Below are 14,322 nucleotides of genomic sequence, written 5' to 3' on the forward strand. Positions count from 1 at the left end.
TTGACATATACCAACATATTATATTTATTATGTTCTATATAGTATGTCCTTTTAGATCTTACAATTGTAGTGACACAAAACTCATAACTTGATGTTAGCGAACGTGTCTTTCACATTTGTAAACTTGAAGAATCAATTCAACTCGTATAACTAACACCTGAAGCAAAAACACAGAAGCCATTTTTTTTTAAATTACGCTTTAAAGGAGTATGGAAACAAAAGTGTAAACAGCCTGTAAAAGGCAAAGGGTTAGTAAGATTAAAAAAAAACATCATGCGAATAAATATTTTTAAATAAAAGATTATTAATTTAAACTCAATTTTCGGCATTCGGAAAAATATGATGGTAACATTTTTATTTCTCTATTAAATAGGATAATAATTGGTACCTTTAGTAGTTTTTATAAGCGATTAATTTTTTAATCTATTATTATATGCATAAAATAACAAAAATAAAGATATATAGACATTTTATTGGCAATATCAGGATTATTCAAGATAAGTGGGCGTATATTCAAACGATTTTATATATGAACGATACACAAATTCAATAAGTTTTTAATTAAACAAATCAATTATACAGATATATTCACAATAGTCATTAATATAAATTCGTTAATAAATCATATACACAAACACACACAAATCACTGAATCTATTAAAAAAGAATAAAGATAAAAGCTATTTAAATAAAATGATATTTTAGGCTTTCTCTTCGCGGCGAACTCGACTCTGGATGACCGAGGAAAGTTACCACCAACAATCCCGCGGTGTCATACCACGATGCCGGAGGTTAAATTCCGGCAAAGTGCAGTTCGTTAAGCACTTCTTTCCTTGGATATTCATAAGTCGAGTGGACCCGATGGCATCCCTCCAATCGTGCTACGGACTTGTGCTCCCGAGTTGGCGCCGGTCTTAACGCGTCTTTTCCGGCAATCCTATGCATTCGACGTCCCTAACTCCTGGAAGACGGCTTTGGTGCATCCGATCCCTAAAAAGGGCAACCGCTCAGACCCGTCCAATTATAGGCCTATAACCATTACCTCCTTGTTCTCCAAGGTAATGGAATCCATTATACCAGTTATTACCAGTTTTTTGGCAGATCGGAGCATCAAGGTCGTTGTCGACGGTGCATGCTCCGACTTAAATTAAACTTCGTCGCTTCGACGCTTCCCTAGAGCACTGTTCAACTCCCAACCAGTATGAATAAACAAAATGGCGCAACATGCGCCGTCAGATATATAATAATCACAGATTAATATAAGCATAATAATTAATATAAACGTATAGAATATATACAAAACATTTATAAAATTGGCGGCATTTTACATCTGTCATGTTCATTCACTTATGTGACATTGCAACTGTGAATGCAAATATTGTTGTGGCTTTATAGAATACCTTTTAGTTGTATTTTCTGACATCTGTTTTTTTGCTTACCGAACTGACGACCACGAATTTCGCAACGCAACGCCCGCAAAATATTCAGTCAATTTCACGTGAAAAGAGACCTATGTCTCTCGTACATAGTTAATACTGATAATGACAACACACCCCATTATCTGACCAGCTATACAGCGGGTGGTCCCAATATCATATATTATGCCACAAGGCTGCTACCTGATATTGTTGCGTTTTGGTTTGAAGGGCGAGTGACCATATGTAACTACAGACAAAAAGTACATAACGGTTCAGTTCCTAAGATCCCAAGATTAGTGGCACATTGGTTATGTAAAAAATGGTTAAAATTCGAAGTGGTGACGACTTACCACCAGATAGCCCATTCGGCCTTCCGCCTAGTGTACTATAAAAAACATAATCTTTTATTTTTCTGCCTCTGATTTTGTGTTAATATCGCACGTTAACTTCAAGATGCAAGCAAGGAATTCGCTAGCGTTTGAAAATCTTTTTAGAGCGCTAGCAAACTGCTGCTTTTTAATATATTATTCTCCACACATTTAAGAAACGTCAACGATTTTGCCACCAACGCTAACCATGGGCCTTGAATTATGTCTCCCGTACCTACAATTACAGACTCGTTTTCCACGTGTACATTACACGTTATTGTGCAGAATTCTTGATACTTAATACACCAGTAGGTTTCTCGTTTTAATTTAGTTCAACTATTTTCACTATGTGATCTGAAATCGTATTTCTAGATTTACCTGTGGGAATTAAACTAATAAACGTATAATTGCACAGTGCACTTGCATTGCTTATCTCTTCGTTTCGAATATCGGTTTCAATATATTAAAACAATCACTATTTGAACATTTTTATCTTCTATCGCCTAACAGCAAAACTTGGAGTTGTGTTCCGGTTTGAAAAGTGGGTGAGCCACACAAGCGATATAAAATGTCAGTTTCAAGTTTGATGGCGTAGTCTTGTAAGGAATAATGAATATGTCTTATAGCGCCAATGTCTGTGCGGTGGTGGTGGTACCAATTTATCAACATGTGTCGAATCGCCTACACATTTCATAAAAAAAACAACCGTGAATCGAACGATGCTTTGATGAAATTAGTTTTTATGCAGATGAACCTGAGTTACTGATATAACTTGCATTAATATCAGACTGAAGTGGAAATAGGTCAGTCAGGTATATATAAGACCTAATGAATATCGTTAAAGACCTTCGAGTGGACACCGCGGTTGTAGAATGTCATGGAGGCAGGCAGACTGACGGCCTGAGGAATGATGCAGAAGGCAGAGAACTGAGAAATTCAGTCGGGTCTTGACGTACTTGAGAGAGGCGTATGTCTAGCAGCGAATTGCGATTAGAGTTCGTAATCTAAATTCATTGAGCAACTGTACGAACGCATTCCGAACACTTGCGACCCAAATTCGGCACAAAGATTCCTAATGATGGTTATGTTTTGCTTCCGAGGATTAAAGATAGAAGCTGCCTTACAATGTCCGTATTATTGACAACCGACGCGAAATATAATTGTTTTTTTTGTGATATCGGTAGGCGGACGAGGAACAAAAATGGCGTTGTAAGAAATATTAACCATTCCTTACATCACTAATACACCACCAACCTTGGGAACTAAGATGTTACGTCCCTTGTGCTTGTAGTTACACTGGCTCACTCACCCTTTAAACCGGAACACAACAATACTGAGTACTGCTGTTTGGCGGTAGAATATCTGATGAGTGGGTGGTACCTACCCAGACGGGCTTACACAAAGCCCTTCCACCAAGTAAATGAATTATAGATTTTTAAATGGGCGACTAAAGAGCATTCAACAGCATTTAATTTATTTTATAGCACAGTTACAGTAACCTTTTTATAGTTAAAAAATGTAAAACATTAACACGTTACACGGTATCAATAAAATTAAATATCAATATAAATGATATTTGTTACTAACAATGGCCTTGTATGTGTTGGAGTCGCAGATTTAATATTTTCAAGACATTTGTCGAGTCAAACGAGCCGAGATGGCCCAGTGATTAGAACGCGTACATCTTAACCGATGATTTCGGGTTCAAACCCAGGCAAGTACCATGTAATATTCATGTGCTTAATTTGTGTTTATAATTCATCTCGTGCTCGGTGGTGAAGGAAAACATCGTGAGGAAACTAATTTATTTCTAATTTCAACGAAATTCTGCCACATGTGTATTCCACCAACCCGCATTAGAGCAGCGTGGTGGAATATGCTCCAAACCTTCTCCTCAAAGGGAGAGGAGACTACCCCAACAGTGGGAAATTTAAAGGCTGCCGATGTGTTATCAATCCTCTAAAAATTTGAAGTTGATCAGGAATACTGTTTACGAATATTTCTTGGAATATAGAGAATTAAATAAGTTATGGGGGATCGTGTTTCTTTTGAAAATAATATGTTTCATTCCCGTTACGTTAAAATGAAAGACAGTGAAAGGATAATTGTGAACACAATAAATATCTCCCGTAAGATACTTTATAATATTTAAGTGTTGCGGAAGTCAAGAAAACTACAGCAGGATCTAATCCTTTTCTTTGGACAAAGCTTTAAGAAACACTTCGTTAAGCTCATTTTTATGATGACAATACGTCAGAGTAAAATTGTCCAACTAAAATTTTTAAATGGTTATAAACTATACTTTAGTTATTCAATAACAAAAAGCGACTTTTCTTTAAAATATTAGGATATATTATTATTACTTAATTAAACTTGTCAAACTCAGATGTTCGCTAAAGTGACTGCCAGTTCTAAGGTTCGTAGTCCACGCGATAAATAGTTTCGTATATTTAAATATAAACATAGAAACATAGTGTAAACAGTACCCTTCCACGAGACGAGTTCCCATCGGCGACCATAGCTCAGTACTTAAAGTATTCTAGAAATATCAAACATTAGTAAACACGATATGTTTATATGCGAAGTAAAACACATAATTCTTTGAAAAACTTAATAAACTCCCTTATGCTTCGATGAACGTGTTAATTTAGTAACATAATATTGTAAGCATCTCGTATATTTTACTTGGTAAAACTCCAGTAATTACTTCTAAAACTATCAAATCAAACTAATTTCCCGGTTAAAGAGTGTATTTGTTGAGAAATTCCCTGCAAACGCGTAAAGTCGTTGGTGAAGCGCCTGAACTCTTTCCGTTACGAATTATGAGAGTGACAAAATGAGGAATGCCCTTGTGTACTATACGTCTGTGTTAGCTAGTATCTGTGTAGATCAGGAAGATGTTATGACAGTTTGCAATTATCAGATAATACCGATTTTCCTAACAATCAGACATAACTTTATTTGCACAGATTTTGAGCAATTTGAATGGAAGTTGAAAGTTGAGTGAGGTTAGGAATAAATTATAATTAACTCAAAGATGAAACAGTTAGATAGATCTCATGACGATATACGATCCTTTAAAATTAAAATTATTAAATACTAGATTAACAACCAATAACTTATTAATACAATTGAAATGGAAATTAATTATAATTAATACGCTATGATTTAAAATATAAGAATTTATTATAGTTATCATTCTGACTCTTCTGAGTCTATGAATTATCATAGACTTGAAATTTATTTACCCATTCTTAATTTTTACAAAATAAGTCGATTTGACTCGTAAAACTTGTAAAAAATCTGTAATTGGTAATACAATTAGTTCAAATTTATTTTAAATCTGTGCTAACTGAAATCATATTTTTAAAACATATACATATTTTAATTTTATTAAAGCAACATTAACATTATATCCTTTAGGAAAAACGGTACCGTCTGACGACAAACTATAGGACCGCCGCGCTCATTGGTCGAAGCGTCAAATAGCGCGCTTCTATGCCTTCCTGTTACACACTTCCGTCCCTTTTAACGAAGTAACTCTCACAGATTGTAGCGACAGGAAATATAGTAGACATAAAACAAAATGTCAGTGTGACTCGTGAAGAATGTAGGATATAATTTGAAATAAAAAAGTTTTCTTTATGTGAACTAGCATCCAACAATGAACATGACGTCGATTCTATGTTATCGTACAATAAAACATTTTCTTGAAGTTCTACAAAGCACTACTTTCAAGACGTTCTAACTTATAGGAGTACGAACAAATAGGCCATGTCCTAGATCTCGGTTGATGATACCAAATACACATTATGGTACCAATAGACGCTTGATTTACGCTTATGTCCTTACGACATAAAAATAAAGTGTTGTCTAGTATTATACAAGTTTTTAAAATATACTCAAATGTATTATATAGTATATATTGTATAGTATTATATTATTATAAAACTAAGTTTAAGATGAATTTATTTTTTTAAACGCGCTTATCTCAAGATATATAAGTTGATGTAATCTTCGTGCGGTTAAATAGTACATTTATTGAAAAAGGTTATGTAACATGTCTGTTGTTATGAGTCAGGCTAACTGGGATATAAGGGTTTGTACAGGTACAGGTTTGTATGGGTAGGTACCACTTACTTATGAGATATTAATTAATACTTAGTATTGTTATGTTCTGGTTTGAAGGGTGAGTGTGCCCGTATATCAACAGGCACGAAGGACGTAACAAATTAGTTCCCAAAGTTGGTGCTCATTGGCGATGTAAGGAATGGTTAATATTTCTTACAGCGCCAATGTCTATGTGGTGGTGGTGACCACTTATCATCAGATACCCCATTTGCCAGTCCACAAATCTATACCATAAAATATATGTATTCATATATTCTATGAGCCAGTGGCTATAAGGAGTGAATCTTTACCGATGATTCTGAGTTCAAATCCGGTGCAAGCACCACTGACTTCCACTGATGTTCTTAATTTGTATTATATTATTTCATTACATTTCATAATTCATCTCCTGGTTATACAATACTTTAATAAATCAAAAACTATATCCTACAAATATTTCAGTAATTCAACTGATTATTTCCGTTTAGATTTAAATATTAATTTGATTAATAATATGGTTGTTATTTTGACTAGAAATTATGCTTATAATTAAAGTTGGACAACCAGCCATTCGTTTGGCTAGATACGAACAAGAAAGGTGTGCTGACAAATAAATACCTATATTTTAAAAGTAGTAAGAGATTTTAATTACAATTAAAATCCTAACGTCGAAAACAAAGGTGTATTCGTGAAAAATAAAATATTGCGTAGTTTGAGTGCGAAACCTACCTGTACGTTACGTTAAAATTTATACGTGTTAATTTTCCTACTCATTCTTTCTTTAAACTCCGATCTTCATATAGAGTAATTTCATTCGCTCAATTTAATTAAATCAAGAAAAGTAAATTAACTATTTCATGCATTTTCAGACTTACTGTAATATGTGCACATTTTAGTACGATTACAACTCGCTTGTTAGGTGCTATTATATATACTAAACCTGGGCATTAACTTGGATATATAATCATACAAAACCTCGAATCTAAAGACAATACTTCAACCTGTTTATCAAAACACAAACCATTCAATTCTAAGAATTTATTTTATATATTTTCTTCTCCAGTGTACGTGTTCCTCGGCGAGCACATCGCGCTAGTGGACTTCGTGAACGTATTACAGAGGCGAGGGTTGCTGGTCGCTGGAGAATATGCTGTAGTCGCAGTGGATGACGAAATATATGATCCTAATGATGCAGCTATCACACATGCTGGTATGTGCCTTAATTATTTATTTAATGAGCATGATCAGTGTGACATTTAAATATATTATGTGCATATATATATTAATTCCAGCAGAACTTTGAATTGTAATTATTCTCGAATGACTCGAAACCAGCTTACACAATTTAAATATGTAAATTTACGGAAAAGATTCAACATAAAAGTTTCTAGTTATATCAATTATAATATACTAAATATTATATTAGTATATATTTTACTTTTGAATTAATTGTTCATTGCATTAAAATCAACGAATTCCAATTTGTATTCATAGTACTTCGTAGCATTACGTAGAACCTCGTAGCAATTCGTCGTAGAGCTGTATTTATTTAGAACGTATTTGTATAAACTATATTTTTTTCAATAATATCAGACAAGATGACATAATGTAAGTAGTTCTATGTACAGTATATAATTATTTATTTAATAGGTTTAATTATAAAAAACAGTCGTGTAGTTACACCAAAAGGCGGACTTAATATTTGAACGGAATCTCTGCCAATAAATCTTTACGAAAAAAAAATAATAAGGCATTTTTATTACACGTGCTCGAAGTCGTAAGAAAAATAACCATTATTGTTTTTAAAATAAGTGGGCTAGCAAATTGGGCTACCTGGTGGTAAGCGGTCACCACGCTCTATGCGTGAATTGGTACAAAATCCATAAATATACTTTATGCTTGCAAAAAGAGTAATCTTATTATGTTCGGTTTATAATTGGCAGGTTTGCGCCCCAAGCTCTTTGCAATATTTCTCTAACCTATGTGCAATGTTCCGGTTGTAAGTAATCTTTGTAAGTATGCTCTGTAAAGGTAATGTAGGGTCTATTGTAATATCTTCAATAGAGATACTCCCCCGCCTCTATCTCCATATGAAAAACCAGCACTACTTATTTATAAATATCCAAATAAAGAAAATATTACACCAGAAGATGACTCTAAAATGGAAACAGCCGCAATTGATGAGAATATACAAGAAACAGAGATTATTTTCAAAGATGATTCTTTTGAAAGGAATACTATTGATCAAGAAGAAAATCAAATACTTGAAAGTGAAGACAATTTGAACCCTAAGCCTAATATTAATCAATGTCACAAATCAATTTTGGAACCAAAAATTTTAAAAACAGCCCAATAAGATGTCTGTGTAAGAAATAATTTTATACCAAGATAATATACCTACATTGAACATCATGAACATCCAACAGCTGTTTACGTCTGAAGCTGAAACGCCATTCACGCACTCTAATTCGAAAGATAATCCTCAAAAGTCTTCAAAATCGAGCACATTTTTACCAGAAGGCGATCGTCGAACGTTAGATCTTCCCGACAATACTTCGATTTCCGCAAACCAAAATCCTGATGAATATTTCAACATTAGTTTACCAGATGATATATGACACAGGGTGAAACAGTGAAACGCATATTTGCAGAAAGTCCGGTTTCGCAAAATATATTTTACACAGCATTGCCGCAAATCGAATTACAGGAATCTACAGGAATAGAGCTGAGAGGCTTATCTGTATTGTTATTTGAAATGTAAAGATATGATAATGGTGCCGTAAATAGAACCTTGTTTTGAGTTGGGTGGAAGAATGGATTTGACTTGGGTATCATTTATTTAAGGCTATTCTAGTTAGTTATTCAAAGAGAGTATATATTTAAGAACTTACTTTATCGTATGTTTATAATTACAAATAAAATTTTTTGCTCAGCGGTAAAGGAACATCATTGTGAAACTAACAGGTATAGCCACCAACCCGGATAAATGCAACATGGCAGAAAAAATCCAAACCTACTTCTCAAAAGGAGTAATGTCCTAAGCCCTGCATTGGGATTATTACTTTGTAGCTTATGTCTTACCTCGCAGTTTAAATCTCATGGTTAGCAGGATCATTGATAGTGTACGAAATAATTTATTTTTCTTACAGTGACAATGAAAATATACTGAGATGATCACGTCCAATAAGGTTTCTTGTATATGCAATGTAACAGCCGTGATTTTTTTCTAGATGGAAAAACGCATTACGTGTTTCCTCCACATGAAGTGGGGGGTATGTGGGAGTCACCGTTGCCCAGGACGCTTAGTGCGCACTAGTACACCGGAATACCTACTAAAAAACGAGTAGTACCCTCTTCGTATTTTCGGCGGGCGACACAGGATCGCTTTCGCATACTACCATGACCAGTTTTATTAAAAAAATATATAAGAAATTAAGTATATAGACTGCATACAGGCAAAGTAATTTTATGTTTGTACTAAACCAACTTCGCTTAGGTTATCATATTTATCAAACTTCAAGATAACATTTTGAAAGTTCAAACTAACTTTATATCAAACAAAATCGGTCCAAGTTCAAGGCGAGTCGTTTTGTTACAGCTTTAAGTTGAAATTTTCATTGGAATAAAGCCTAGTCAATTAAGTTCGCTATTATTAACTAAAAAACAAGATCTTACAAATACTCGATAGAATAGATTCAGAAATCAAATATTATTTATTGAATAATACTTTTTATTATTAAGTTCTGGGAAGGGTCAGTGAACTATAATAACATTTACAAGGGACATAATACCCTATTTTCGTGATTACGTGGATTTTTTTTTGGTTTTATTAATATATATACATATATATATATATAAATGTCATTTGATTGTTTAAAAGAGGTTTATAAAAGTTCATGATTATAGGGCTGCAAAGCTATTACGAAGCATGAATAAAATATGCTTCCTAGAGATTGGAGCCTGATAACATCGTGTTTCAAAGCATTTTTTTCACTTTTCACTTGAAAAGTAAAACACTGCACTAATACATATATAAGGATATTAAAATAGTTTCATTTTAGTATTGCTTTACACTTAGGGTCCTGAAGTCTTTGATTGTAAAGAAAATATTTAATTATTATTTAATGAACCAAAAAATAATTTTAGTTTATTATTTTATTAACAACTAGCCGTGTAGGATGCCCCACCGGAAATATTATTCAGAAATGGAATTTTCATAAATATTAGACTGTTTTGGACACGACACATCTGCGTAACTAATTCCTAAAGTCTTCCTAAAATCTCTTTGGTGATGATTATTCCAAAAAACGGTGTTGCAGTTGTCTTTTACTTATAAACAGAAGTATAAAACATCCACTCATCAGATATTCTACCGTCAAACAAAATTACTCAGTATTGTTGTGTTCCGGTTTGAAGGGTGAGTGAGCCAGTATAACTATGGGCACAAGGGACTTTACTTCTTAGTTCCCAGATTAGTGGTGTATTAGTGGTTAAGGAATGGTTAATATTTGGCGAAGCGAAGAGAGGAAGACCTTTGTCGTATATAGACTCTTTTACACACTCTCTTATACAAAGACTATTTAATTAATATTAACTAACTACTGAAACTAGTTTTTTATTTAAGCCATACGCTACAATGAAGAAAAGAGCCTGAATACGACAAAATTCTTCCTCACTTCGCTTCATCATGAGATCCCGGATACCATCTAAGTCAACAGCATTTGCCAAGACATATCCGACTAACCCATGAACATTCACCATGTTATGACGAGTAGATGAGGAGATTCTGTGGTCAACTCCCTGCACCATCATGATATCACCTCTCTGATGGGAGCTAGTATAAAAATTAGTTACAAGATTGCCCCAAATACTATCATTTAAAGTAATTAACAATGTAAAAATGAGTGCGTTGTAATTTGTCATTAAAATGTAATTTCTCATTACTTTGGCGAACGATGTGCCAAGCCAACATAATGAGATAGCTTATGACATATTTTAAAATGAATATAATGATGTAATACTATATCATGAGCCGTATTGCGTCGGATTTTGTCGAATAAATATTAAATATTCAACAATTTTCAGCTCATAAATATTCTCAGATTTTACTAAGACTTGAAATCCAGTTTAAAGAAATTTGAGGATGAAAATCACGTTCGCTTGCACATTAAGTGCAATTTCTAAAGATGTTTCGGAAAATTTACTCTTTCCTGATTTTTACACTATACGCGTAGAGACGGTACAGTGCTTACGTGATCAAAATAAATATGTAATTTTTGCGGTCACAAAATTTATATAGAACCTATTTTTTTTTTCTTAAATGTGTCTGAATTTGATTATTATTATTTTTTTAATTATTATTAATATTAAATAATTTATTAAAGCTATGTGTAAATTTTCGTGTAAGTGTTTGTACAATAATATATAAAAAAAAATAAAAATAACATAAATAATCATTGAGAACTATTCACAATCACTGCTGCACCATTCCATTAGAGATACAATAACAGAACAATGATTGATATTCATGAATTGAAGTCTGCTGGCGATCATGCTAAAGATGTTGGTGTTGCTGCCACTGACGTACTAGGGTTGCACAATTTTTTTGCATAGTGGCATAAAAAGAATCGAGCCGATATTTCGCGAACATTGCCGACGCACTCCAGAATGGCGGCTGCCCAAACAGTACCCTAAACGCATTGCTGTATAGCACCTGAAAAGAATTGCATGCTGCACGATTAAAAGGAAATATAGTATGATCTAAACAAAGTACTTTCAACATCTCTAAGCCTTCGTGCAAATGTGATCTATCATATTAGATCTTGCCTCCAGCGCCCTTCGTACTCGCTCTATGTCGTCGTCGAACTTGATTTTTTTTTAATTATTTATTTATTTGTTAAAGCAAACTTACAACATACATTCAAATAATTTACAAATTAACTAACATACTAATAATAAAATATATAATATGCCTGTCAACTTAAAGTGTAAAAATAAATTACATTTTAAATTAAAATCATTGTTATAACAGATATCAGTCTATTTTTTTTAAACCAGCATCATAATCGATATAATAAGCAAATTAATAATTAAATATTATTATTGTACCTAAATACTGAGGAAAAATCATACACCATGGCAATACCAAGAATAGATTGAATAATACTGTTATATCAATTAAACAACCGCACTAAGAGAGCCTGTATACCAATCAATGCGAGACTACGCAAAGAGTATGAAATATTTTGTGGGTATGGGTGCTTCTGTATGTCCTAGTGGGAACTCTAATAATAATCTAATACAGAATAGCTCTAATAGCAATTCCATTTTCTCTACCGTCTTTGTCAGTCATGGTTACGCCACTGTGACCTAATTAATTATGTTTACCAAAGCTATCATGACTATGAAAAATCTAGTAAAATGCGATGTATGAGGATATGATACGATTCCAATATCGTTTAATATATCTGAATATAATAGTCCTAATTTTAATGAACGGTATTTGCAGAAATGTTTTTTTGTGATAATTATTTAGTTTTTATTCAAGTTTTAGCAGCGTTTAAATTGTGTTACTCTACAGCAATACTAAACTTTAGCACAACAAGATTAATATAAAGTTGACAAGAGTTTACAGTTCAGATTTTGATGAAAAAATCGTCATGAAAGTGATTTGTTACTTTTTTTACTAATCATTTAATGTTTTCAAGTTTAATATTAAGCTCGAAAACATTAAATACTTGGTACCCTACCACCAAGCAAATCTATGTGCAAGCCGGTATGGGTAGGTATGGATAGGTATAATGGTCATTGGTTATCTAAGAAATGATTAATATTTCATACGGCGCTACAGTCCATGGACAGTAATGACGACTTACTATCAGATGTTCTATTTACCCGTTCGCTCACCAATACCATAAAAACCTTTGGTATACCTACATTAAAACGCTCAATACTAACCCGTTCTTGATTTTCCACAAAGAGCTAAGTTCTATTGGGTATCAATATTTCAATATTCACTATCTTGCAATTAAATTCTATGATTATTGATATATATTATTGATTATTGATGATAGCAATAAGAGTTAAATCAACATTGCTTAACTAAAAACCATCCGGATTTACAGCTCTTGCAACTGGGTCAGTATCCATGACAATAAAAATCTCAGGATATGTAGGTCAGGCTACGCACTGTCGATGAAATTAAGACGAACATTTTTATAAGTATATTTATGTAAAACCTAGTGCATATATAATAAATATATAGCTACAATGCCACAATAAGCATTTGACTTCAATAATGTTAAAAGTACTTTAAGACATATCTTATGTTTAATTTTTTCTGAGAAATAGGACGATTAACATCCGAAAATTATCTGATGCTTGCTTGGTTAATAACCCGCAAGATGCATGATGATGCGTTCTAATCACTGCGCTATCTCATCAACAAAATTATAACAAAATTCAATGTTTTTATAGAAAATTAACTTTAACTAAACGGTAAACTGGTTAAAAAAATATATTCCCAAATTGGTTTATATATGACGGGGGTTTAAGGTAAAAGTCTCCTTCGGTGAAGTCGGTCCAAAATTTTTACTTTAATATTCTTAGACAAAAGTATAATTAACATTTACCCAATAGTTATTTATTAATAACGAAATAAAATAAAAAATCTCATTTCTCGTTAAAAAATTCTCCAGAGGTTTCCTGTAAGGATCTCGGTAAATAAATTCGCTATTTAAAATGGGGCAAAAGTAGCTTAAGACTTACAAATACCATTGCAGACGCTTCGACTTATTCGATCTCGGAAATATTGCTGGAACTCTGCATTTTTATTTTTTTTATTCAACATTCATTTACATTAATAAATTATTATTATAATTACTTAAAATAAATCGTGGAAATACTTATTCATTTATTTTAAAGATACAAATTTATTTATTTGTACGTTAAGAAAAACTAGCGCCCCGCCAGTCGGAAATACCTAATTTGTTGACTAGGTAAATGATGTGAACTTGGGACAATAAATCATAAGAACTGTATACCTATCATGGAATTTTCGGCGTATTTAAAAATGGAATCATACTTATTTACAACGATTGTTAATCATTAAACTACTACCTACATAAAAAATACACAAACCTTAACAAATGTTCAAAGTGAGTTCCTTCTCGTATAAGACACAGTTCGGCACGTTTACGCATATTGTCTTTCACACGATTTAACACGAATGGGTCACTTTTAACAGTTTCGAAAGTACTGGTGATTTTTAATTTCAACTCCTGTCGGTTTGCATACTCTTTAACATACACGAGACGTTTCCTTGGACATGTGTTGGAATACGGAACTGTCCGAAGTCTCGTATTCTTTGATTAGCGTTTAAGATTACGCTGGCCGGTATTCAGTGATTTGAGAACATCTCTCGGTAC

The 14,322-nt window shown here is 33.0% G+C and overlaps 1 protein-coding gene across 1 annotated transcript in view; it reads left to right on the forward strand.

Moving 5' to 3' along the window:
- LOC113394043 (guanylate cyclase 32E) overlaps nt 1–14,322 on the forward strand; it is a 145,870-nt gene that overhangs the window by 54,471 nt on the left and 77,077 nt on the right. The window contains exon 6 of the mRNA XM_064215736.1: nt 6,960–7,106. Coding sequence (XP_064071806.1) covers nt 6,960–7,106 — 147 coding nt within the window. The remainder of the gene's footprint in view (nt 1–6,959; nt 7,107–14,322) is intronic.

The sequence above is a fragment of the Vanessa tameamea genome, chromosome 9, assembly GCF_037043105.1.
Source record: "Vanessa tameamea isolate UH-Manoa-2023 chromosome 9, ilVanTame1 primary haplotype, whole genome shotgun sequence".
Taxonomy (NCBI): Eukaryota; Metazoa; Arthropoda; class Insecta; order Lepidoptera; family Nymphalidae; genus Vanessa; species Vanessa tameamea.